The sequence below is a fragment of the Poeciliopsis prolifica genome, unplaced genomic scaffold (assembly GCF_027474105.1).
Source record: "Poeciliopsis prolifica strain line A6 unplaced genomic scaffold, Auburn_PproV2 SCAFFOLD054, whole genome shotgun sequence".
NCBI lineage: Eukaryota > Metazoa > Chordata > Actinopteri > Cyprinodontiformes > Poeciliidae > Poeciliopsis > Poeciliopsis prolifica.
Genome location: NW_026562429.1, coordinates 670,003 through 697,981, shown reverse-complemented (window position 1 = coordinate 697,981; position 27,979 = coordinate 670,003). Strand labels below are relative to the sequence as shown.

General features: G+C 37.1%; 3 protein-coding genes across 5 annotated transcripts; 2 read left to right on the top strand and 1 right to left on the bottom strand.

The window, feature by feature from the left end:
• Positions 1–1,472: 1,472 nt before the first annotated feature.
• LOC129378912 (CD276 antigen-like) lies at positions 1,473–6,044 on the top strand. 2 transcript variants are annotated; one of them, XM_055059415.1, is made up of 6 exons: positions 1,473–1,552; positions 3,575–3,895; positions 3,981–4,244; positions 4,482–4,590; positions 4,718–4,777; positions 5,144–6,044. In XM_055059415.1, the coding sequence occupies exons 2-6, from the start codon at positions 3,610–3,612 to the stop codon at positions 5,277–5,279; spliced, it is 855 nt and encodes a 284-aa protein (XP_054915390.1). In that variant the 5' UTR covers positions 1,473–1,552; positions 3,575–3,609; the 3' UTR covers positions 5,280–6,044. The 2 variants fall into 2 exon arrangements, with proteins under 2 accessions (XP_054915390.1, XP_054915389.1); XM_055059414.1 differs by having other exon boundaries at positions 1,477–1,757.
• A 4,458-nt stretch (positions 6,045–10,502) lies between these two features.
• Positions 10,503–14,229, top strand: LOC129378914 (CD276 antigen-like). 2 transcript variants are annotated; one of them, XR_008608110.1, is made up of 5 exons: positions 10,503–10,644; positions 11,609–11,938; positions 12,021–12,284; positions 12,536–12,809; positions 12,898–14,229. XR_008608110.1 is itself a non-coding variant. In XM_055059419.1 (4 exons), the coding sequence occupies exons 1-4, from the start codon at positions 10,581–10,583 to the stop codon at positions 12,754–12,756; spliced, it is 879 nt and encodes a 292-aa protein (XP_054915394.1). In that variant the 5' UTR covers positions 10,503–10,580; the 3' UTR covers positions 12,757–12,857. The 2 variants fall into 2 exon arrangements, 1 of the variants encoding a protein (XP_054915394.1); XM_055059419.1 differs by lacking the exon at positions 12,898–14,229 and having other exon boundaries at positions 12,536–12,857.
• A 110-nt stretch (positions 14,230–14,339) lies between these two features.
• Positions 14,340–21,698, bottom strand: LOC129378905 (CD276 antigen-like). The gene is made up of 6 exons (XM_055059409.1): positions 21,497–21,698; positions 21,118–21,381; positions 18,981–19,289; positions 18,599–18,865; positions 15,329–15,595; positions 14,340–15,226 (listed from the first exon to the last, which is right to left on the bottom strand). Exons 1-6 carry the CDS (start codon positions 21,696–21,698, stop codon positions 15,102–15,104), a joined length of 1,434 nt encoding a protein of 477 aa, XP_054915384.1. The 3' UTR covers positions 14,340–15,101.
• Between the last annotated feature and the right edge of the window lie 6,281 nt (positions 21,699–27,979).

Here is a 27,979-nt window from a genome sequence, read left to right as displayed (position 1 = left end):
CACATGACAGGATTTTTGCTCTCATTTGAATAACTATGTTACATCTTTAGCCTTAAACCAGACTATAGTGACTATAAACATGAAATAATTCATTAAAATCTAACTGAACTGATTATTGACCAAGTTTATTTGTCCTAATCCATAATAATCTCAAAACATGGATTATATTGGGACTCCAACGCTGCCATCTAGTGGCCATTGTGGTGACATGATTGTGTTTTACAGGGTTTGCTTTGAAAATACTTTTATGTCACATTTTTATTGGTTGTTTCCATGGAGACTGTGCCTACAGTCTAACACATGGTGGTGGCAGAATCATGCTGAGGTGGATGTTTTCCTCAGCAGCAACAGCGAAGCTGTTCAGACTTGATGGACAGATGGATGGAGACACATGAGGAGGAAGAAAGTGCAGAAGGTTTGACCATCAGAGAAAAACCCAAACATGGCGTCCATCTGTCCATTTCTTCCACCGTTAAACATCGGGGTCAAGAGGGCAGCTGGAGCCAACCGCCTGCTGCCAACGGGCGAGAGGCAGGGTCACCAGGACAGGTCAACCAGGACAGGTCAACCTGGACAGGTTATACTGGACGGGTCATACTGGACAGGTCATACTGGACAGGTGAACCTGGACAGGTCAACCAGGACAGGTCAACCAGGAGAGGTCAACCAGGACAGGTATTGGACAGGTCAACCAGGACAGGTCAACCTGGACAGGTCATACTGGACAGGTCAACCAGGACAGGTCAACCTGGACAGGTTATACTGGACGGGTCATACTGGACAGGTCATACTGGACAGGTGAACCTGGACAGGTCATCTGTCTATTGCAGACCTAAACATTTCAGCAAAACACCAACATGATACAGAAATAAAACTCTTCCTCCGCAGTGACATGGTGGTGGCAGCATCATGCTCTGGGATGTTTGTTCACCATGAAAGCTGCTCAAAATAAAAATGGAGCCAAATGATAAAAGATGTGAAGAGATGGTGAAGCAGCCAGTGGTTCTGTCTGCTGGTTGGATAAACATCAAGGTAAGTAGTTCTGCTGCTTCTGTTCAGAGGGAAACAGCTGAACAAATAAACACAGAACCAAATATTTCAGCTCCTGACACAGGAAGTGAAACTATTAGCAGCTGCTGACGCCGTCAGAAAAGAATGAAACCCAACCAGCTTTTTAGGTGGGGCTGTTTCTACAGAAACATAAAACAGAAACAGTCTCAACCAAGGCATAAATGGAGAGTAGTAGGAGAAAATAGCAGAAACATAAAAATGGCCTCTGCATCTATCTAACATCATTCATAAATATAAGTTTCCTTTAGGCGTCATTGAGATTCCTCTCGGCTCCACAAACATCATAATGATGTCATTTAATCTTCAGTTCTGGATTTTATGTTCATAGTTAATATTTTACATGTTAATCTAGTTTTTTATAAACTTTTCGGACTTTGAACAAACAATAAAACATTTTCTGTCTTTGTCAAAATGTTTCTTTTCTCTTGGACATCAAGAAGAAACAAACAGAAAGTTTTATCATGATAATGAAGAGCTGCAGGTAAATGTTTTAGGACGTTCAGCAAAACTGGAATGTAACTGGAATGTAACCTGTCAAGTTGTGATCCTACAACATTCAGCCACTGTTACTCCCACTTCTGAGTAACATCAGATCAGTAAGCAACTGATCATCAACAACATGGCCGAGACGTTTTACGTTAAATTATTTCTGTTAATATTTTTTCTTCTGTCTGTTTCTGGATCAGGTGAGATAAACTTTTACTTTTCTTTGTTCCTCTCATGTCAACATGGAGACGGTTTGTTGTGATTTTCTTCTGGTTTTCAATCTAACGACTGAACAGAAACCAGGAAATAAATACTGATGATATTTCACAACATAAAGACCGAAAATATTACCGTGACATAATGAGATTACCGAAGGATCAATTTCTCACCATCACTTTCCATATTCAGACTGTAGATATTCAAAAAAGAAAATATTTGCTTTATAAAATAAACCTGATTTATTCCAGAATCGACTAAATTAATACACAGTTTCATTAGCTGGAAAATCAGACCCTTTTATTGGGTCTGTCTTCATTTAGCTGCTCATATTAAGGGTAAAATGAATATCTAGCATTTTCTGCTCTGCAGTTTCAATTAAACTATGTATTAAAAATATAAAAAACTGACAAAACCTTCACACTGCATAGAATCAGAATAAAAATCTTCACTTCCTGTAAACTCAGGTGTGACCATTTAATTTTTTCACTTTTTACTAAATTCAGTTTTTTTCTTTTGACTTCCTATATTTTTAATTAACACTGAAATGTGATGTTTTATTCACAGTTATTTATATCTAATTTTATAACCGGATAAAGTCGAAAACATTCATACATTAAAACATTTAAACTGACAGATGGATTTTTTCTATACTTTCACTTTAAACACAAAAAGGCCAAATATATTTATTTTGCCTTAAAGTCCTGAAGTGAAAACTCTGCAGATTCAGGAAGATCCACTAGGAAATGTGGCGTTAACTAATTCAGATCGTCAAAATAAAAGCTTAAAGTCGGAGCTCTTGAGTGAAATCTGACAAACATGATTGAAGGTATTTTTTCTGTCTAAGGAGCTGAAGCTCCATCCTGCTAAACTCATCGCTCTACAAGGAGAACGTAGTTTAATGTTTTACCTTTAAAATTAAATTCTGTGATTTGATTATTTAAATCTTTTGAAATTATTCCAGTTTGTAGTTTTTGAAATTATTTCTCTGAATTAATGTTTCTTTATAATTCACAATATGGTGGATTGATGATTTGTTTTGTTCATTTATTTTGCCTCAAATTCAATGCAAGTTTTTTTTATTGAACAAATATAAAACAATTCAATGTATTTCATGTGTGGAGGCTAAAATCTTATATTTCATCTTCCTGATTTTTCTGGAAATCTTTGGTTTTCATTTGGACTCAAATCACAAAGTGATTCACTTTCTTCACATTGTCTTGTATTTAGACCAAAGCAAATCAACAAAACTCAAAACCATAAATCAGTTCACCTCTTAGCAACACCCAACAGAATCACCTTTGACCTTTGGTAACCCATCCCACTTCCGACATACGCCCCCTAGAGGAGAAAACAGGAAGACCAGATAAATGGTTCCTGCTTGTTTCTTTTAAATAAGAATAAAACAGATTAATGTTCACAAACAATATGCATTATGTTTAACTTTTCAACAGTTTTACTTTTTAAACAAATGAACCAATTATGTTCCATCCTTTCTGAAATAAACTAATTATCTTTCTTATCACAAAACACAACTGTGTATTTTTATACCTGCTTTTTCTGGTATCAGACAGGAAGCACAGTCTGCCCAAAACACACGAAGAAGAAACAAGCCGCTCTTCAAAATAAAAGCCCTAATGACCACAAGGTGTCACTATTGGACCAGAACCACCAGGAGCATTTTAACCCTTTAGTAGGACTGACTGAACGAGAAGAATCTCAGTTATTTCATGTTTATGAAGCTGATTTAATCTAAACCTGACATCTGAACCAAAGTTAAAATAATTCCTTCCTGTTGCAGATCCAGAGGTTTCCTGTGTTTTCAGGCAGAGCTGCATGTTACCCTGCAGGATCCAGCTTGGTTCTGATCCACTCATCCACTGGATCAAACTGCCAGGTGAAACGCTTCGGGTTCACTCCTACTATGATGGCAGAGATCAGCTGGGTCACCAGAACCAGAACTTTCAGAACCGGACCTCCCTGTTCCTGGATCAGATCTCTGGAGGAAACGCCTCCCTGCTGCTGAAGGAGGTGAAGATTCAGGATGAGGGGAGATATAAATGTTACACCAGCACCACCAGCACAGGTTATAAAGAATCATTTATAAACCTGAAGGCTGAAGGTAAAACTGAATTAATATCATCCATTTGTTTCCAGCTGCTTTTTTCTGCTGTTGCAGGTTTTGATGCATTTTCTTCGATTTTCAGCTCCAGGTTCTGACATCAGAATCCATCAGGATGGAAACAGAACCACCTGCAGCTCAGAGGGGATCTACCCTCAACCTGAACTCACCTGGTCCACTGAGCCTCCATCCAACACGACTCTGCAGAACAGAACCACAGTCCATCAGACTGAGGAGAAGCTTTATGACATCAGCAGCTCTCTGATTGATCCAGACGGTTCTGATCGGATCTACAGCTGCACCATCAGAACCAGGAGCAACCAGAGGAGAGCAACTTATAAAAAACCAGGTGAGAAAACTGTGGAGAACTGATAATGTTTATTTTATTATCAATATTTTCAGAAGATTAAATCTTTATTATTCAAAACCACTTTTTCATATGCAAAAGTGAAGACTTTACTTTACTTGTTATATAATAAATATCATTATTTATTAATCTGTGAAACAGTTTAATAACCTCATTGTGCTGCTGCAGTATAACTAAATCACACAGGAACATTAAACTTTTCCATTTGTTTTTATGCAGGAACTTTACATCAAGAAGAACAAGAAGAAATACGCTGGTGGCTGATTGGTCTGATTGCAGCAGTGGTCATACTAATCATAGGAGGGATTGTCGGGTTTGTGCATAAAAGGTAAAACTACATGTTTATCTATGTTCTCTTTTAAATTTACTCTTGTTGTTTTCTGAACTAAAATATTTTCTTGTCCTGAACAAAACAAGCCATTTATTCATTTTCCATGTCTGCTTTATTCTTACAGATGTAAAAAGAGTAAAAATGAATCACAATCAGCATCAGGTGGAAATCCTCAAAGCAAAGAGTGAGTAAACAATCAGAAACTGATGAGACATTTGAAATGCTTATAATGAATGTTTGTCACTTTACTGACAGAGAAACCAGGATTTTTATCAACATTATTGATTTTGCCATCGAGTGAAAATCATATTTTTATAAATTTTTATTCATTTTCTCCCCAAAATTTTCTGCAACTACAAAGAAAAGTTTTATTTTCTGTTGTAACAAAACCAGGAGAAAAAAACTAACATAATTTAACCTCCTTTAAATTCACAAAGCAAATAAAATGTAAAAACAAAATGTTTAATTTGTCTTTTAGAAATATGACTTTGTTCTACAGAAAACAAGTGAATATAAACTAAACTGAATCTGATGGTGAATTTTGTTGCAGGGAGACGGAGATGGATCATTTAAACAGTAACACAAATGGACCTGCCAGTGAACAAGAATCTAGAAAACAGGAAAATAAAAAAGATTCTGACTCTAATGAACCCAAAGAGATGGAGCCATTGAAAAAACAGGACTGAGTCCAGATGTGCTGCAGCTGTGATGGGGAGGAGCCTAACGGAAGAAAAGCAGAGAAAAATGACTGGAAACCAGAAAACAAGACAAACAGGAGGCAGAAAAACCAGAAAACAAGAAAATGATCCAAAACATAAAGAATCAACTGAACTGAAAATGACAGAACTGAAGATCAAGCAGAGAGTTAATAAAACTTTCATTAAGATTTTCATTTACTTTGAAGGAAAAGAGACAAAAGCTGCAGGTTAAGATCATTATTTCATGTTGAGGTGCTTCATGTTTTTCTGCCTTCAATATGAATTTTAATAACAACAAAGTGTTAAACTGCTTCAATAACTCAAAAGTTTTTTACTTGCACAGTATATTTATAACTTTAGTTGTCTTTTAAAATGGGAATTATGACACATAAATAGGATTAAAAAGAAACAAAAAGGTAATAATCTATAAAACTTTTATTTTAGAGGTTTTATAGATTAAATGTTTTTGATGAAGGAAATGTTTGATAAAATGTGGTTTGCTGCATAAAGATGATGCTGAACTGGATTATGGGAAACCTTTTTTCTGAACATTTATTGCAGCTAAACATAATAATAGATTCTTATTATTATGCTACTTCTGGTTTATGGTGTTTTTCTAATTTACACGTTGCTTTGAAATTAAATGAGCCACAAAGACGAAGTTATAATTTGAAATTACATTTGTAAATATGCAACTGTTGTTTCATTATGAATGAGTTTATGTTGATTTATTGTTGCATTTTTACATCCATCTGTAAAATTTCCTGTTTTTTAAACATATTGTTGTTTAATGTGTTAGATTTAATAAATAAATTCACATTGAATTGAATATATCTTAGATAATAATGTTTTATTGGCATTAATGACGTGTGAACAGGCTGGACGGCAGCCTGTGAGGACCAAAACTGTCCTTCATTTATCTTTGGTAGTTTTAAATGTGTCCACTAGGGGCCGCTGTCTTCACCTCCAACTGTAAATTTATATTTCAGTTTTTTCTTGTTGGTTTGATCGCTGATTGCCATGGAAACGGAGTCAGATTATAAATCAGCTGAAAAACCAACAACTTTATAAAATCTGTGGGAAACAGAATCAGATGAAAATTAACCAAACATTCATCAAATAGTTCAAAACATTAAATTCATCTAGAAATGATTAAACATGTCCGACTTTATTAACTCGACTTCCTGGTTTAACTACAACATGCAACTTTCATCTAAAAAATAAATATGAAAAAAGTCTTTTAGATATTTGTTAAATCTGTCAGTATGAAACAGATCATCTGCCTCAGTTATGAAACTCCAGGATGTTTTATTCCAGATTAGATTATAATTTTTCACCTGATATTTAATTCCTGAATGTTCTTCGTCTCTTTAGACAGGATCTCAGCTCCTGCAGGGTTTAATGTTTAAATGTTTGATGATGGGATGAAATTCTCCAAACATGCAGCCAGAACCTCTGATCCGGATCAAACGGGTTCTGGAGGCTGACAGATTATAATCCTCCTCTAGGAGAATCAGCTAACCTCCACATGACATGATCTGTCATTTAATCTGTCAAACTTTCCCCCGATCCGTCAGTTTGAATTCATCTCCAGATGCTAATCGGATCAGGACAAGGCGACCCGTTTGGTTCACCAGAACTCCTCAGTTATCAGGTTTTCAGTTCTGAGCAGAACATTTGAGATTCATATGATCCATGTGATCAATGTGATCCATGTGATCCATGTGATCCATATGATCCATATGATCCATATGATCCATATGGATCATATGATTAACTCGTGTTTAGTTGTTCAAGTTCGTCGATTCTTTGACTGACGATCTGAACTTCCTGTTGGCTTGAGGGCGAATTGCAGGGAATTCATACAATGTGGCGCCTCCACATTCTGCATGTGGGTTAATTAATGCATTAAGCTCCTCTGAGGAACTCCTGATCAGTGAACGGCTGAACGACGACATGGCGGAGACGTCTCTCCTCCTGGTTCTGGTTTCTCTGCTCTGTGTTTCTGCAGCAGGTGAGTCGAAATGTTCAGCTTCCTGTTCAACATGAAGACGGTTTGTTGTGTTTTTATGAGCAAACAGCAGGAAACTTAAACACTGACTGAGGAAACAACCCAGAGTTTAAAACGTCTCTGCCTGGAAACTCTGCATAAATTTTGAACTAAATTACTGTTATTTATTTATAATTGTCAAATGAATATTTTAGAAGATGAAGTTGTTTTGTTGGTTTTGTTAGCTGAGCTTTAATCTGATTCCTTCAGCCCGATGGAGAGAAAAGGTTTAAAGCTGTTCTGATGCGCTCGCTGTTTACTCTGATTTATTTGTTCTTTGCCTCAAGTTGATATTAAAACGTTGAACTTCAGGATTTTTTCTTTAGAGGAGTGGCCTAGTTAAAGCAACCACTGATTGAAGGACTCTGTGGCTCCGCAGTGTTCATTTTTGTTCAATGATTTGATGAAAGTATAACTTACTAATGTAATAAAGTTGAAAAAGTTTCTGACCTAAAGTTTCTGTTTCCTGTTGCAGATCTGGACGTTTCCTGTGTGTTCAGACAGAGCTGCCTGCTGCCCTGTCACTTCCTGTTCGACTCTGATCTGGTGATCCACTGGTCCACCGCGTCATCAGCTGGAGACTCTGTGCTTCACTCCTACTATGACGGCCAGGACCAGCTGGGTCAGCAGAACCAGAACTTTAAGGGCCGGACGTCGCTGTTCCCGGATCAGATCTCCAGAGGAAACGCTTCGCTGCTGCTGAAGGAGGTGAAGATTCAGGATGAGGGGAGATATGAATGCAACACCAGCACCAGCGCAGGAAACACTGGAACATTTATAAACCTGGAAATAGACGGTAGAAATACTTTATTAAATACATTTCATGTTTTCCAGCTGCTTTTCTCTGGAGTTTCTGTTTTTGATGCATTTTCTTCTATTTGCAGCTCCAGTTTCTGACATCAGAATCCATCAGGATGGAACCAGAACCACCTGCAGCTCAGAGGGGATCTACCCTCAACCCGAACTCACCTGGTCCACTGAGCCTCCATCCAACACGGCTCTGCAGAACAGAACCACAGTCCATCAGACTGAGGAGAAGCTTTATGACATCAGCAGCTCTCTGACGGGTCCAGACGGTTCTGATTGGATCTACAGCTGCACCATCAGAACCAGGAGCAACAACAGGATGGAAACTCTGAAAAAAGAAGGTGATGAAACCGTGGAAAATAACTAAATAGAAACTATTTATCTATGTAGCAACTAGTTAAAAAGCAGTTTTATCTTCTATTAATGCAGATCAAGAAACAACCCAAAAGATAAAAGTTTTATTTCAGATTCATTAATCACGTTTCGTCCTGATCAGTGAAACTAACATCATTTCTCTGAGCTGCTGCAGAACGGCTGTGAAGTTCAAACTGCTGGAAGCTTTTTTGTTCTTTATGAATTAAAGTGAGTTATAAATGATGCAGACACTCAGTGCTTCTCCTCTTCCTCTGCAGAATCAGCAGGTTTAACCTGGAAGGTGATTCTCGGTCTGCTTGCACCAGCAGGAGCAGCGGCGGTCGCTTTTCTGAAGAAAAAGTAAAACTATTCACTTCTGTTGATGCTTCTTCATATTGTTTTCTATAAGAAAACAATTCATGCATTAATTTCCTGTCCTTGTGTCATTGTTGCAGGTGCAACAAGAAGAAAGACAAAAAGAAGGAAGAGGAAAAGGACAAAGAGAAGAAGGAGAAGGACTCAGAAAAAGGAGAATCAGAATCGTTTGGAGATTTTAGAGAAGAGAGAAAGTAAGTAAAGCCTCAAAAACTCAAACAGCAGATTCAACATTTTCTTTAGATGCTTAAACTGAATGTTTTATTATCACTTAAATTAAGAAAGTAAGATGAGAAAAAAGATTGTAGTTTTATTTTGATTTTGGAATAATAACTTTTTTCTAAAACTAAACTGTCTCTGATGGATTTCTAGAGAAATAGAGAACATGAAGAAAGAAATGAAAGGAGAAATTGATAACATAAAGATGAGCCTGACCTCACAGCACCCAGAGAGTCTACATAGAAAAACTGCAGCCATTTCAGATGAGCTGCAGCTGTGAGGGGGCGGAGCCTAAAGATGAGCTGCAGCTGCGAGGGGGCGTAGCCTAAAGATGAGCTGCAGCTGAGAGGGGGCGGAGCCTAAAGATGAGCTGCAGCTGCGAGGGGGCGGAGCCTAAAGGAAGAGGAAAATGACACAAATCCACAGAAAACCCAACAACGATCCAGAACATAAAGAATCCATTATTATATGTTAAAGTGCTTTATTTGTTCTTATTAAACTCGCTAATTACTTTAGAGGAATTATTTTTTAGTTGCATATTTAGAAACTTTTTTATAATTAATCCTTGCAGATCAGCTATAAATCTGGAATCATGCTAATATTGATCAGAGATAGAAAGATTATTTTATGTTTAAGAGAATAAAATGAAACATTAATCTCAGTTTTGTCTCTGTCAGACAACAGTTGATGATTTCTTTATGAACCAAATACTTTTTATTTCATGTTCCTTTATTTTATGCAAAGAAACTAAAATTATTTGTTTTACTCAACAACTTTCTAGATGTAGACATTGTGCAGTAGTAATTGTCAACATTTATGTCAAATATTTTACTTTTCTTCAATCAGTTTATGAATTTAATTTGCACAAATAAAAGAAGTTGTTTTGAAATAAAATGATGACATTATAATGTGTAAATATTCTCCTTGTGTTTCACTGAGCAGATGTTTGTGTGGATTTATTATTGCTGAGTCTAAATCCATGTCTGAGGGAAAAATGTCTTATTTCTGGGGAGATGTAGTGTGAACATGCGGAGCAGGACGGGAGCCTGAAAGGTCCAAACGGTTCCCTGTCTGTTCCCTCAGCTTCTAACAAACACATCTACTGCATGTAGCTCTGCACCCCAAACAGATCCTTCAGTTTTGTTTGGATGAACCTGAAATGTAAATGTTGCTTCTCGTCTGGTTGCCCTAAAATAATTGATATCTGGTCTCATTCTGTCACAACATAGTGACAGTTTTAACAATTATGTAAGAATAAACAAACAAAAGAAACTCCTGACAGATCCAGGAAAATAAAACTTCAGACTCTCTACAGGTTTTCCTTCAGGTTTGAACTTGATGCTGTGAGTCGTGTTCAGGCTTGTAGATTTGATCTGCTCTGAAGAAATATTTCAGGATCTGCAGGAACTTTTTCTTTTTCTTTTCTTCTTTGTTCACTTGAAACCGTCGGTTCAGTTCCACGTGTTGCTGCTCAGTCCGGTAAAATGAAGATGATAAAAATAATGCAGTCTCTAACTCTCCTGGTTTTAATGAGTTTCTGGAAAATAGGTGAGTTTTTGTAGCTTTTCTCTGTGTTTTCTTCTTTTTTTAATATATTAGCACCTTTGTGTTATTAGGCTTTAATAAAATGAGATGTTGATTTCTACCGCCAGTTCCTGCCATTTTACAGCAGCAGCTCTGCGTCGCTCTGAACCGGTTAATGAGACCAACATTAATAAGACCATCTGATTTGGTCCAAAGCTAAACTGCTATCTGCATGCAGCCATTATTTTTCTCCAAATTGTCTTTTCTTCTGTTTAAAGTCAAAGTTCATTAGTTTTCTGTGAACAGTTCAGTTGTAGCAGATCATCAGATCTGGTACAACCGTTCAGTGCATGAGCTGATATGTTTGTAGGCAGCCAAAGGTTTCACCCAGGAAATCATGAATCACTTTCATAAGCTCAGCTTTCCACTTGTAATGAGGATAATTAAAGGTGCATTAACACTTCCTCTACAAACTAGTAAATGGTTTATAGAGGGAATCTGTCACAACAGATCTGATGAAACAAATAATAAATAACAATAAATGATGAATAATGAACATTCCTGAATATAACTTTGTTCTGTGTAGGAGTTTCTGAGGCTTTTGATATTCAGCTGTTCATTTCTGCTAAATGTGTGAAAATAAAAGCCTCCACTGCAGTTAAGAACACGTCACATTTAGTTTAACACATCATAAAAAGTCATGGAGCTGAAATTTGGGACATTTTGCCTTCAAATGAACTTGGAAACAAAATGGGGGAGGATGGGTTTGAACACGTTACTGTGAGGACAGAGCATCAAACCGGCCGGTTGAACAGCAACATGTGAGCACAGAAATAAAACTACGACCGTTTTTGAACCGCAGGAAAGTATAATATTTAATTACAGTTAATTAAATGTCCACTGCATTGTTGCTCAACTCATGCTGATCATTACACCAACTTGCATGGATTAATTTCTCTGCTCTGACCCTGGATCTGTTTCTGTGCAGGTCTACTGACAGATGCAGAGGTTTCCTGTGTCGTCAAGCAGAGCTGCGTCTTCCCCTGCAGCTTCCAGAGCGACAGTGAACCCGTCATCCACTGGACTCAGCTGCAATCCTCAGAGCTCACAGTTCACTCTTATTATAGCAACCAGGACCAGCTAGACCTCCAGAACCAGAACTTCAGAGGCAGAACGTCTCTGTTTCAGGATCAGATCTCCAGAGGAAACGCTTCCCTGCTGCTGAGAGAGGTCAAAGTTCAGGATCAGGGAAGATACAACTGCTTCATCAGCACCATTAAAGGACATCAAGATTCAATAATAAGACTGAGTGTGGACGGTAAGAGCAACGGATCAATAAATAAAATAAAAACCTTGGAGGTTTGTTCATGTGCTGAACTTCTCCGATTATCTTTCCACAGCTCCAGGTTCTGACATCAGAATCCATCAGGATGGAAACAGAACCACCTGCAGCTCAGAGGGGATCTACCCTCAACCTGAACTCACCTGGTCCACTGAGCCTCCATCCAACACGACTCTGCAGAACAGAACCACAGTCCATCAGACTGAAGAGAAGCTTTATGACATCAGCAGCTCTCTGATTGATCCAGACGGTTCTGATTGGATCTACAGCTGCACCATCAGAACCAGGAGCAACCAGAGGAGAGCAACGTTCAGGAAACTATGTGAGTATTTGGTTCCACTGAGACTTTCCTCTGCTTCATGTTGGTTTTTTCTTTCTTTTCACTGGAGAAGCCAGAAGTTTGAGTCACAGAATCTGGGATCATTTTTCTGTTTCCCTTTTCATCATCAGAGGAAACAAACCCTGAGCTGGGAGAAGAAACTTCAACATGTTTTTACTCAAGAACAAGTTCAACTCAGCCAAGAAATGAGTCTTACTGAATAAAAGCAGTTAATTCCCATCTGTGGTTTTCAGCATCAGTTACGGTGACGACAGATGAAACGACGCTTCCCTGCTTGGGCCTGAACGGTTCAGTCTGTAGTTTGGAGATTCGACCATCAGATGGTTCTGAATCAGACGGGAAGGAACCGGTCCGTGTCAGAGAGGTGGAGGAAACATGTGAGGGACGTTTCAGAGCTTGGAGACCTCAGTCTGCAGGGACTCGATCCCGATCTGGAGGGAAAGTACAGCTGTGAGACCAGCGACGGACATGACACCACGGTAACCCAGATCACTGTGAAGAGAGACGGTAAGAGGAAACATCAAAAATACACAAATATGAGGAAACTAAAATATATCCAGGCAGAGTTTCATTCTCATGAGTTTTTTCCTTTCAGATAAATCATCCTGGATAATTTGGTTGGTGATTGGAATCATTTTTGTGATAGTGATGTTTCTGCTGTGTTTCTACTGGAAAATTATTGTACTGATGCGGAGCAGGACGGGAGCCTGATGTACTGATGGTTTCCTCCAAACACATTTCAGCGCTGCTGTAATTCAAAACCAGAAGGATTTTTCTCATAAAGGCCAAACTATCAGCTTGATTTGGTTATTTTTATTTATGTTTATTTTATTTCAGACAGTCACTGTTGGCCTCATCAGTCTGATAGAGAAACAGATTTATAATTAGAATCTGTTTTATTAAAAATAATCTTTACCTATAAATACATTCATGTGAAAAATTAGGACATCATCTTAAATATTTAGTCTCTCCAAAGATAAAAAAACATCTTTTATTTTAAAAGATGTTTAACCATTTTATTGTTTTACTGCGTCTCAACAACAAACAAATGACATTTGTGTAATTTGTTTAAATATACGGTCAATTAAATAGTATTTGTCACCAGTCAATCTTTCATAGATATAAAAGATGTTCAGCTGGTGCATCATTCAGTATGAAATCCCCCAAAAGAGAAAAATCACTGACTGAATTTTTCCTTCTTACATTTTATTTATTCTTCTTTAGTTAAACATCTTGTCCACATATTTTAACTTTGTTCCATTAAATCATTTTTGGGGTTTTTGGAGGTTAAAGTGTGATTGAACTGGAAACATTTCAAAACTAATTTCAACATTTCACTCCCAATGACTGCAAATATTTATTTTATTTAACTTTAAATATGTTTGTACATAAATGTACAGTTGAATAGAGTCTAATATGTAAGGATGAAGCCAATAATTGCAACATTATGACTCCCTTAAAATGCAGTGATGAAGGAAACTGATCAAAATAAATGTCACCATCTTATTTTCAGTGGATTAAAGTGAAACCATTAAATCCCAACAGCTGAGTTTACTGCAGCTCAGTGAAGATAAATAATCCCTTAATGTAAAATCTAATGAAGACAAACTGACTGATGAGGCCATTAGTGTTTTAATGTTTACATGTATAACCTGAATGTTTGCAGCACTTTAAGTCATGATGTTGTGTTTTCTGCAGTTTAATGTTTCTGATCTAATCTGTTGTTGCTACATGACTTGAATAAAAATGTTTATCTTCTGTTTTTGCTGTTGCCTTTAACCTCATTTATTCATCTGATGAATCCTCCTGACATGTAAATATCTGTAGCAAAATATTCCCAAATGTAACAAGTTTTATCACTTCATTCTAAACAGAAACACAAATCATCCTCATGTATTTTGGTGATCAATGTTACGCTGTTGGAAAAATAAAGGAGGCATTTAAAATTAATGTTTCTTTATTTAAAAAACAAAGTATTTATACAATAACAAATGATTATGTAGAAATCTTTCAACAGAAATGAACATCATGCATTAATAAAGATCTGAGAAAGTTTAGCTGGAAGGATATAAATGATATGTTTAGCTGCGCCCCCTGCTGGGCAGATGTTACACACACAGTAAAATCTTAGGAAAAAATCTGAAATATATGCAAATGTGACAAATAATTAAAAGACATGAACATAAATTAACAAATATGAGAAACAACAAAAGAACACGAAGAAATAATCATTTTGCTAAACTACATCAAAGCTCACAAATCATCTATTTATGTAATACAATTCATTTTCTATAGAAATAAACATTTTATTGGTTAATTTCTGAGAAACTGGCAGAATATAAAGAACATGTTTAGCTGCGCCCCCTGCTGGGCAGAAGATGCAACCAGAGTAAAATCTTCACATTTAGATTAAACAGAAATATGTACAAATGTGAGGAAAAACTAAATATAGAGAACTAATAATGTAAAACTACATAAAGCTTGTAAATCATAAAAGCTCATAAATCATCAATAGATGTAATAAAAAACTAATTTTCTATAGAAATAAACATTTTATTGATAAAGATCTGAGAAAGTTTAGCTGGAAGAATATAAAGAATATGTTTAGCTGCGCCCCCTGCTGGGCAGAAGATGAAATCATCCTAAAAATAAAAACAGAAATATCTCCAAATATGAGAATCATCTCAAGAACATGAAGCTGATCATTTAGTGAAACCATCACAGCTCATCAATCATCTTGAGGGTAAAATGGGAGAATGGCATTAAAACAAAACCACTCTCTGAATGTGAATGAAAGCTTTAAAGCTGCAGAGCTTCACTTTCCTCCATCTTCTTCTTGTAGAACATTATGAATCCAGCTGCTGCTGCTGCAATCACAACACAAACCACCGACCGTCTGATGAGTTCAGGAACCACCAGATTCTCTGGAACCAAAGAAGTTCAGGAGTTTAGCTTAAAGACTCATTTATAGTTTACAATGTCAGATTGTGAGCATCTAATGAAGCTGAAATCCTGAATCCTGTTACCTCCAGTCCTCCTCAGATAGAGCTGAGTTATCATCGTCTCATCATCACTGAGCTCACAGCTGTAAACTCCCTCCTGATCTGAGGTCACATTCTGTAAGGTGAGGCTGCCGGACGCTGAAACATCCCTCACATGTTTCCTCCACTCCTCTGAGATGTTGTAGATGTTTCTGTCAGTCTTGGTCAGGATGATCTGACGCTGGTTGAACCTCCAGACCAAACTGGACGCAGAAATGTTGAAGGAAGTGCAGCTGATTGGAACCTCAGCACCTGAGAAAGCAAAGTTTCTGAGTTCAGTTTCAGCAACAAGCAGTTCAAACTGCTTCACATTATGAAACAGTAACCAGTGATGAAATAAGCAATAACATTTAGTCAGAAGGCATCACAATCATCAATGATAGTGAAATATACTGATCAATGTTCCAGTTATTGCTTTAAATATTAATGAACAATCTGATGTGTAACGACTGAAGATGTTTCTCATTGTGTTTCTTTTGGGTCTTTATGATGTGAAGCACTTTGAAAAGCCTTGTTGCTGAAGCTGCTATACAAATAAACTTTGACTGGTTGATTTAAAGGAACTCCGTGTTTTTGGCTCTTTTACACTTTTCTGGAAGTTTCTTCCAGATTTGTGGAGCATAGAAGCTGAATGCTGCTTTTCCTGGTTCGGATGCAGAACCAGAACCAGAACCAGAACCAGAACCAGAACCTGAGACGTCTGGAAGGTTGATGCAACACGATCAATTTCCTGATTGATATTTAGTCACTGCTGCAGTGATCAATAAGACTAAACACAAGGATGAGAAGGAAGATTTGAAATATATCAATATATGGAATAAAAGACGATATTTAGAGTTCAGCTTCTAAATATACTCGGCCTGTTAGATGTTGTATTTTAATAAGAATTTGGAAATGTTGATGAAATAAATCAGCTAATGAACAAAGAAAGAATAATTCTTTAACATCAAATATTCTGCAGGAAACTCAGAAATAAAAGTTTCTGCAAAGCAAAAGGACTGGAAATATTAATACAATTATGATATAAATCAGCTGCATTTTATTAAGAAGGTTTGATTCTGTCTTTAAATTATATTGAAATGTTTTTAATGTGTTTAAAAAGTGATTTAATAAAATAAATCAATCAGCTGCATTTTGCAGACTTTCAGTTTGTGATGCACTTGATGTAAAGCTTCACTCTATGGAAACTATCATGGCATAAAGAAGCTTTTTAGAGAAAATTAGTTATTTGCATTTTCATTATGAAGATTCAAGTAAAAGTCAAATTAAATGTAAAAAGAAACAAAAACAGAAAGATTTTAAATATCAGAACTTTCTTTCATCTGCGACCTGGTTCAGCTAAAAGTTGCTCTCCTCTGGTGCTCCTGGTTCTGATGGTGCAGCTGTAGATCCGATCAGAACCGTCCGGACCCGTCAGAGAGCTGCTGATGTCATCAAGCTTCTCCTCAGTCTGATGGACTGTGTTCTGTTCTGCAGAGCCGTGTTGGATGGAGGCTCAGTGGACCAGGTGAGTTCAGGTTGAGGGTAGATCCCCTCTGAGCTGCAGGTGGTTTCTGTTTCCATCCTGATGGATTCTGATGTCAGAAACTGGAGCTGCAGCAGAAACATGAATAAATGAACAATTTGTCAGAAAACAAAATATAAATGTAACTTTTATAATCTTATTTCTATAAAGTTTTTATTTTAAATAAAGTGACCTACCTTCTACTGCAAGGAAACAAAACGTTTATGATAGAAGCCATTAATCACTGCAGTGCACACATATCCTCCCTCATCATTAACCTTCACTCCTCTCAGCAGCAGGTCGCCGTTTCCTCTGGAGATCTGATCCTCAAACAAGACGCTCTGGATCTGTAAGCTCTCAGAGTAACTGGAGCCATGATGTCATAGGAGAACAATCAGAGATAATGTTTCATATAGAGACCATTCCTCTTGGTGGTCCTCGTTCTCAAACCGACATGGTAAAATACAGTCCTGGTTGATAACACAGGACATGCTGGTTCCAATCCCTGCAATAAATAAATAAAAGCAGAGAAAGTTGAGTGTAAAGGTGTTGAGAGGAAACCCAGATCCCTCTGCAGGATCATAGAAAACCTGCCTGGAAACAAGATCTCAGCAAATAGTCTCCATGATCCAGATGATGTTCACTGAACCAAAAGTTCTGGTTCTGATAGGAAACATGGAGGAATCGCTCTGATGCAGAACCTTTGAGCAGCTTTTTGTTTGCTGGTATTTTGATTATTTATCTTTAGTGATGAGATTCAAACTTTTATATCTTTTTCTGCAAATCATGAAGAAACAAATTATTGCTTAACAGTTTAAACTCTGAACTAAATGTAAATCCTGAACCTGAGTTTTGTTCATTCAATTCATTCCTAATATCTATAACTGATCTATAATCAGAATAATTATTATTCTAGAGCTTCATTTGCCTCAGAGTCTGCAGTGAAACAACTTTTGATTGACTTTATATTTTACTAATATGTTTTCCGTTTTGATTTATTTAAATCATTTTAATTTGTGCTGCATGTTGCTTTACTGATTCGTTTCTGTAGCGTTTATTTGTGTGAGGCTGGAAGCGCCCCCTGGTGGCTCCGCTGGTTCCCATCAGCTGCCAACATTTTTATGAATAAATGTTAATAATTATAAACTTTAAGCATCTGGTTTCTGATGCTCAACCTGGAGATTGTTTCCATTTTATTCCTAGTTTAACTATAATAATAATAATAATAATAATAATATATAATAATAATAATAATATAATAATAATAATAATAATAATAATAATAATAATAATAATAATAATAATAATAGCACAGCTAGCATGTAGCATTTTCTTTCTTTATTTCTGCATCTTCATAGGAATAAAACTTATAAACCTGCTTTGATCTTTTCCATTATTCTTGACAAACGTTTCCACAAAGTCAGCCTTAAAGTGACCAGATCATTGTCCAGAATGTCAAAGTGTTTTTCCTCACAATACGTTTCACTGTTTACCATCAGTTATAATGTTGGAACAATACTTTTCATTTACAGGTGGATGCATTTTAAATTAGGCTTCCTCTCATTTTGTCCTGCTGACGGTAAAATGGGGTTTAGAAAGGCATTAAATAAAATCCCTCTGAATGTGAATCAAACCTCATGAAACCTCTGGATGTTTCATGAGGTTTCAAGAAAAAGTCACATCAAATGTAAGGAAGAAACTAAAAAACCAGCTTATTAAATGATATCAGAACTTTCTGTATATCTGCTGACCTGGAAAATTTAGAATTGCTCTCCTCCGGTTCTCCCTGGTTCCGATGCCGCATATGTACATCAGATATGGATCTTCATCTGTAACCATCAGAGAGCTGCTGATGTCATAAAGCTTCTCCTCAGTCTGATGGACTGTGGTTCTGTTCTGCAGAGTCATGTTGGATGGAGGCTTAGTGGACCAGGTGAGTTCAGGTTGAGGGTAGATTCCCTCTGAGCTGCAGGTGATTCTGTTTCCTTCCTGATAGATTCTGATTGAAGAGACTGGAGCTGAAAATAAGAGAATAAAAAATGAACATTTCACATCAGAAACATCCCACAACAACAAAATACAAACTATCCAAATCTTCTTTGAATGAAAGGTTTTCAAATGAAGATGTCCTACCTTCTATCTCAAGGACAACAGAACGTCTATAATAGATGCCAGTTGTAAAAACATGACACTCATATCGTCCCTCATCATCAACCTTCACTCCTCTCAGCAGCAGGTCGCCGTTTCCTCTGGAGATCTGATCCTCAAACAGAGACGCTCTGGATCTGAAGCTCTCAGAGGTTCTGATGTTACCCTGGTCATAACTTACAATCCCTGATTTTGGTATTTCACGCTCCCATGTCATGTTGGCAACCCGATTCCTGAACCGACATGGTAAAATACAGTCCTGGTTGATAACACAGGACATGCTGGTTCCAGACTCTGCAACAATAAAAGCAGAAGAAAGTTGAGTGTAAAGGTGTTGAGGAGGAAATCCCAGATCCCTCTGAAGGATCATAGAAAACCTGCTGGAAACAAGATCTCAGCAAATAGTCTCCATGATCCAGATGATGTTCACTGAACCAAAAGTTCTGGTTTTGATAGGAAACATGGAGGCATTGTGTAGCAATGTGGCCATTTTCAGTTATTGTCCTGGTTTCTACATTTGCTGATATATTTATTTTGGGTTTATGTTGAGTTGCATGTGTGCTGATTCCTTTTGCGGCTGCTGTCTCTGGAGACGTCCACTTCACTTCACACAGCTGTTGCCCCTCAGCTGCAATGGGGGCAACCCAGAAATGGGGCAATAAAAGGAGCAGCTGAGCGAGAGGCCGGGTAGAATGAGAGACGCAGCAGCAGCTTACAGAGCAGCAGGTCTGGCAGAACGCAAAGCAGGGAGAGAAACACGCATCCGATCCGAGGGACGTGGAGCTGGAACCAGTGGATCACACACAGCTGGATCCAGAAACCTCTGGATGTTTCATTTTCTAATCTGCATCACAGTAATACTGTAGTGCTTACAGTAATACTGTAATGTTTACAGTAATACTGTAATGTTTACAGTATTACTGTAATGCTTACAGTAATACTGTAGTGCTTACAGTAATACTGTAATGATTACAGTAATACTGTAGTGCTTACAGTAATACTGTAGTGCTACAGTAATACTGTAATGTTTACAGTAATACTGTAATGCTTACAGTAATACTGTAATGTTTACAGTAAAACTGTAATGTTTACAGTAATACTGTAAACATTACAGTATTACTGTAAGCATTACAGTAATACTGTAATGATTACAGTAATACTGTAATGTTTACAGTAATACTGTAGTGCTTACAGTATTACTGTAATGCTTACAGTAATACTGTAATGCTTACAGTAATACTGTAATGATTACAGTAATACTGTAATGTTTACAGTATTACTGTAATGCTTACAGTATTACTGTAGTGCTTACAGTAATACTGTAAATATTACAGTTATACTGTAATGTTTACAGTAATACTGTAGTGCTTACAGTAATACTGTAATGTTTACAGTATTACTGTAATGCTTACAGTAATACTGTAGTGCTTACAGTAATACTGTAATGTTTACAGTATTACTGTAATGCTTACAGTAATACTGTAGTGCTTACAGTAATACTGTAATGCTTACAGTAATACTGTAATGTTTACAGTAATACTGTAGTGCTTACAGTAATACTGTAATGTTTACAGTAATACTGTAATGTTTACAGTATTACTGTAATGCTTACAGTAATACTGTAGTGCTTACAGTAATACTGTAATGTTTACAGTAATACTGTAATGCTTACAGTATTACTGTAATGTTTACAGTATTACTGTAATGCTTACAGTAATACTGTAATGTTTACAGTAATACTGTAATGCTTACAGTAATACTGTAATGTTTACAGTAAAACTGTAATGGTTACAGTATTACTGTAATGCTTACAGTAATACTGTAATGTTTACAGTAATACTGTAGTGCTTACAGTAATACTGTAATGTTTACAGTAATACTGTAATGCTTACAGTAATACTAATGCTTACAGTATTACTGTAAACATTACAGTAATACTGTAATGTTTACAGTATTACTGTAATGCTTACAGTAATACTGTAGTGCTTACAGTAATACTGTAATGTTTACAGTAATACTGTAATGTTTACAGTAATACTGTAAACATTACAGTAAGTCAAATTAAATGTAAACAAAAAACTGTTTATTAAATGATATCAGAACTTTCTGCCCATCTGCTGACCTGCTCTGGTTAAACTTGTTTTCCACCAGTTCCTGCTGGTTCTGATGGTGCAGCTATATATCCAATCAGAACCGTCTGGACCCGTCAGAGAGCTTCTGATGTCATAAAGCTTCTCCTCAGTCTGATGGACTGTGGTTCTGTTCTGCAGAGCCGTGTTGGATGGAGGCTCAGGGGACCAGGTGAGTTCAGGTTGAGGGTAGATTCCCTCTGAGCTGCAGGTGGTTCTGTTTCCATACTGATGGATTCTGATGTCAGAACCTGGAGCTGCAGCAGAAACATGAGAAAATAAAGAACTATTAAGCAGATAAATGTCCTGGAACCAAAATATAAAAACTCAAAATATGAATCAATAAAATGTTTTCAGGTTAAAGTGTTTTACCTTCTATGGTAAAGTCAACATAATGTCTATAATAGATGTCATTTATTTCTTCAACGCACAAATATCGTCCCTCATCATCAACCTTCACTCCTCTCAGCAGCAGGTCGCCGTTTCCTCTGGAGATCTGATCCTCAAACAGAGACGCTCTGGATCTGAAGCTCTCAGAGTAACTGGAGCCACGATGGTCATAGGAGACAATCATAGATGATGTTTGATATAGATACCATTCCATGTAGTTGATCCTTTTCTCAAACCGACATGGTAAAATACAGTCCTGGTTGATAACACAGGACATGCTGGTTTCAGACTCTGCAACATTAAAAGCAGAAGAAAGTTGAGTGTAAAGGTGTTGAGGAGGAAACCCAGATCCCTCTGAAGGATCATAGAAAATCTGCCTGGAAACAAGATCTCAGCAAATAGTCTCCATGATCCAGATGATGTTCACTGAACCAAAAGTTTCTGGTTCTGATAGGAAACATGGGAGGAATCGCTCTGATGCAGCAGGAGAATCATTAAAAATATTCCTGGTTTATTTATGTTCCTGCTTAATAATAACATGTTAAAATACTTTATAACATTTCCAATGATTAATGAAAACATATTTCTTGACATTCCATCAATAAATCTCTTATCATTGATCAGCTTTCTGTTTGCTGCTATTGATTATTTATCTTTAATAAAATCCAAACCTCGGAGGCTCTTTGCTGTTACGGCCACAAAGGGCTCAACATATATGAGAAATATTTAACATATTTAAGGCAAAATGAGGATTAAAAACATCATTTTATGTCAAAACTCTCTTGACTGATTCTTTTGTTTCAGCTTCTTTTGGTTTTCTGTGGAGGAACAGAGAGAATTAAATCCTCAGTTCCTCAAAGAAAATCCCAAAGTATGAACAGAAAGTTGGACCCGGTGAGCCGACCAAAAAGAACCAAACGGTCCAGCAGGGGCCGACCCGATGCAGGCCGTGGAAGCCCTGCTGCACCCGGAATAAGGATCCACTGCAAAGAAAAGTATTGAAAACAGGACAATCGGTCCCACCAGGCCAAAATCACAACGGACAAAAAACAGCAAAAAAACAAAGAGCTGATAAAAACAAGCGCATGTCAGGCTGGAGACGTGGCATCCATCAGAACGGGGCTGTTTGGTGGTGCTGGACTTTTCCTGGTCCAACCTATTCACAGGCTGACCAACAGCCACCGATTAACAAGACCAGATTACAAAAGAGGAATTATCCAAACTCCAAAGTTTATTAAACAGAAAGTCATTCAACTAAAGTCAATACAAAACAATCCAGAAAAAATAACAATAATTATAATGTGCCTGAGGGACATAACATCTGCCATCACCCTAATCTTTAGCTCCTTCCTTCATTTATCAGCTTCAGGTTTGGACTATTGCTGCTCTGCTATAAAATATAAATATTACTGTGAGATAGAAAAAACCTGTTTGCAGAAATAAAATATTAGTTTTAACCTGAAACTCCTGTTAGTAATTCTGGATTCATCTGTGAAATAAAAAAATAACATTTATTCAATACGGCAAAGAAAAAACATTCAAATGTTTTCTGTGTTTTCATTTTCTAAATTTTCTCACAAACATCAAAATCTGAATTGTGAGATTATTAGTCAGAGGGAGACATGTTGTTGAGTAAATGATCAGAAAAATATGAGACCAGAAATAACAGAGTTACTGCTCTAACTTTGAATCATGTTTCAATATTTATTATTAATATTTTCACTGCATTTCCTGTTTCATCCTCACTTTGAAAGCAATAATCTGTTCAAATCTGAATGATAATAAAATAAAGGAAGTAATAAATGTTTTACTTACCCATTATAATACCAGCCCACACAAACGGTAAAAATATTAAAAACAAGAATCTCCTGGTTCTGATCATTTTACTCCTAATTTTCACCATTGCTGCAAAACTATGAAGAAGCAAATTATTGTTGAAACACTGAACTATATAGATCCTGCAGCTCAGTCTGATTAAAATGTTAATAATTCTTAGAAAATGTCTGTAATCCAGATTAACTCTGATGACATGCAGCTTCATTTATCTCAGAGTTTCTTCTGGTTGGAAGGAGGAAGTTTGTTCTGCTAATGTTCTGATCAGCTTTCATGATAAAACTCTGGAGGAGGAAACATAGATTTAGATTAATTAGAGATGATGATGAGTTTTCAACTGTCAGATTAATTCAGTAAATATTAATGAATAATCTGCATTATTTCCTTCTGCACTGACTTAATCCACTGATATATTGATAAATAATCACTCTGATTTTATCTATTAACTCTAAATTAAAACAAATGAAGAGTTAATATTTTTCTCTATTACTCATAAATAAGACTCAGGAACATTAATCTGCTAATCCCACAAATTTACCATAAAATATATTTGAAAACTAGGAAACATTGTTCAGTTTCCTGCAGGGTCTGTAATTAGTTTATCATATTTTAATTGAAAACCAGATATTGACAACATTTCCCATTCAAAAATCCTTTTTCCTGCTAAATCCTGAATAAACATTAGAACTCAAAAATAAAATATTTATTTTTAATTTGTTTTTCAGGTTTTTAACCAACAGATCAGATCAAGTTTTATTCCATCCATTCATCTTTCCAGATTTCAGGAACTTTTTTAGAAATGTGGACTGTGGATGCTAACATTAGCATTAGCTACAGTTTTAGCATTGAGATGATTGGCTAACTCCTTTTAGCACAACTTGAACACAATGAGAGTTTTTCCAACCACCAATCAGATCATTTCAGGAGCAGACATGAACCCAGTGGACCGAGAGAAGAGCCGCTGTCCTCCATCGCTGTTAGCACTGGAGGCTTGTGCGTCACATTTACGGCCGTACCAGAAACCAGGAACACAAAGCAAAGTTCCTGAATAAACAAAATGCAGCTCATAGTTATCAGAGGAAAATGTGAAACTTTCAAAAGCACAGAGATCACATGTTGAGTTTTTTAGCTCATTCTGTTTCTCAGAATAGTCAGATTGTATTATTTCTCTGATTTGAACAGTAATCCTAACCCTAACCCTAATCCTAATCCTAACCCTAATCCTAACCCTAATCCTAATCCTAATCCTAAACTGATTTTATAATTATTTTAGAATAACTGCAACTTTATCTATTTATGTCATTTAAAAACTGGTGTGTAATTTATAACCTGCACTTCAAAACAAGCTGAAAGTGACTCAGAGAGTTTGACATTTCCTGAAACTAACATGTTAAAACATCTCTAGATGTAATAATGAGCAGCGCCTGATCCTGATCCACACAATGACACTTTAACAGACAAATTGTGTTATGTGCTAAATGTTAGCAAGCCAGAAAAATATCACATCTCAGCCACTTTTCCTCCAGACAAAAACATGGAGGCTTTGTTTGTTTCTCCACTTTTCCACGTCTGATTCCTCTTCTCTGCTGTTTATTGGCAGCTGGCAAACAAAGTGGTGAGTTAAAGATTATTGAGACGTTTCTGAATATGTGGTGGATAAATATTTATTTATTATTACAGCTTTTACACCTTTCTATAGTCGGTAAGCAGCTCTATCTTTGCATGTTTTCTCTTGTTAAAGATAAATTTGAACAACCTGCAGCTGCAGCTCTGACTTCCTCCTGAAACCTCAAAGTTTTACAGATTCTGATCAGAGGAGTTTGGACCGCCTCTAAGGACGCTGGTTCTGCTGATAATGGATCAACGTCCATCCATCCATTTTCTAACACCTTGTCCCTGGTGGGTCAGGAGTGCTGGTGCCTCTGCAGCTACGTTCTGGGCGAGAGGCGGGGTCACCTGGACAGGTCACTAGTCTGAGCACAGAGACACACACACACACACACACACACACACACACACACACCCACACACACACACCTTAACTTAGAGAGACCAATTAACTGACAGTCTTGTTTTGGACAGTGGGAGGAAGAACCCACCAAGCACAGGGAGAACATGCAGACTCTGTGCAGAAGGACCCGGGCCGGGAATCAAACCCAAAACCTTCTTGCTGCAAGGCGACAGAGCTACCAACTGCACCACTGTGCAGCCATCAATGTCCTAACCCACATTCAACAGATTAAAAGGAGCTTTTAGCTTCATGTGAATTTGGTTGATATCTTAGAATGTAAAACTTTCTGGTAAAATAAATAAAGTTTCTGTTTTCTGACATTTTGTTGGTTCATGTTTTCAGCAGCAGATAAAATCTGACATGAAGTTCTGTGTGTTTCTGACCGATCTGTGGGATCCGTCTGATGGAACTGATAAAAACTTTCACTGCATTTTCTGTTTTTGCTCAGAGTTTATTTCTATCTGCTGTTTTCATCAGTTTATAATGTTTTAGTCACACTTTAAAGAAAATGTTGTTGAAAAGTTTTTCCCTCATGTATTTGTTACATTTTGTTTTAGTTTCATCCAAGAAGTTTGATGTTAAGTTACGAACCAAATCTTGCTGCATTTTGCAGGATTTCATGTTTTTACAGGATGAATTTCATTTAAACTGGATCTCAGTAAAAATACAAACATTTAACTTGATCAGCAACACATAAAATAAAAATGTTGTGAAGATTTAAAAAAGATAGAAATGTCTTTCACCTGATGCTGCCTGGTTGAAGATGGAGAGCGGCATGTTACCGTGTCAGTTCCTGATTTTAATCTTTGTTTAAACGCAAACGAAACTGAATAACATCTGTCCTCAGGCAATAACACACACACAAAAATATCTAAAAATAAAAAGATGTGAAAAGGTGAATCATAAATTCCTTGGTTTTTGTCACATGAAGATGTACCTGCAGTGGTTTCAGTCGTGTGAAAGCGTCTTTCTAAATAGAAATCATCTCCATTCTGTAAATGTGCAAATTTATGCACATGATTCCTCTGTTTAGAATAAACCTCCACATTCTCCACTCGCCGTTGAGCAGGGTGCTCAAACTTTTTGAGACCAAGATCTACTTTTTCTCTCACCAGCCGGCTGAGATCTACCTCATGACATGAAGACATACAAATGATAAATTAAACCCTATTGACTAATTTTCTATGCAAATATACATCAGATATATCAGAAATGATAAAGTGATAGAAAACCTAATGCAGTTTTCCTCAGTGAGATTCTGACACTGGGAGCAGGTTACTGGTTTCTCAGTCAGAAGCTGGTTGCAAACCTGAGGCCAGCAGGTGTTATGGTATATATAAAATTTAGTTTGATGACGTCACAATGTGAAACTGCAGACTGATAGGAGGAACCAAAGAGCTCTGCAGAGGTAAAGGCAAATTTCTGAATTATTTAATGTAATTTGACACAATTATTGTGGTAGAAGCCATTTGTTTGTTAAAACTTAATCAAATATATGTGTCCTATTTGATGTTGGTTGTGACGTTTACTGCAAACGAACGAGGTCATTAGTCCAAGTTTGTCGTTTAGTGAACGTTCAGAAACTCCAGCGGCTGTGATGAACCACAGCAAAGGTAAACAAAGGTCAAATAACCCAAACAGGTGATCAACTCAGAACCATTCGCACCTTTTTACTCTCTTTCTCTCTTTATGGTTAAGCACAACCCGTTGCCGTGGCAACTGCCTGCGCCCCCGCAAGCCGAGCAAAGTCCGTTACGATATCAGGTTTCCAGGCTTTATTATTATTTAATGAAGCTACAAACGTTTTGGATCTTAGTGAATATTTTTGATAAGCCTGTCAGAGGAGGAAGTGCTGCTCTCAGCGTCCTGGAGGCCTTCAGTTTGTCACCTGCTGCCGATATCGACTCAAAACCTGTTCGTGATCAACCGGTGGATCGCGATCGACCGATCGCGATCCACTTAATTCCACACGGATTTAAGTCCGTGTGGAACACAGCGAGCGCATTTTTGTTTTTCAATTTGACTTCACAGTCGGATTTAAAGAAAGAACCAGATCCTCTACGGCAGGGTTGCTCAATACATCGATCGCGATCGACTGGTGGATCGCGATCGACCGGTGGATTGCGATCGACCGTGGATTGCGATCGACCGGTAGATCGCGATCGATGTATTGAGCAACCCTGCCGTTAGGATCTGTTCTTTCTTTAAATCCGACTGTGAAGTCAAATTGAAAACAAAAAATGCGCTCGCTGTGTTCCACACGGACTTAAATGAGGGACGGACAACGTGGAAAGAAAGCCAGACAAAGAAGTCTGGAGTTTGTGGACTCTTTCAACCAAAGATCCTGGTCGAGTTGCAGATCTGGATGAATTTGTAGACGAGCAGAGAGACAGCCGGTAAGACTCCAGCTTTATTGTTGATGAGATCGGACTGCAAGCTACTCACGATCTCCTGTCGGACTTCCAGCTTACCTGCATTAACACCATCAACTACAACACGCCTGAACTGAAGCAGAATTGATTGATTAATTTTATGAATGAACTGATTGTTCTTTGTTGGAAAATGAATTTAGATGTTAAGCTTAGCTATTTATTAATTTAGCATTTATTATGAACTTAATA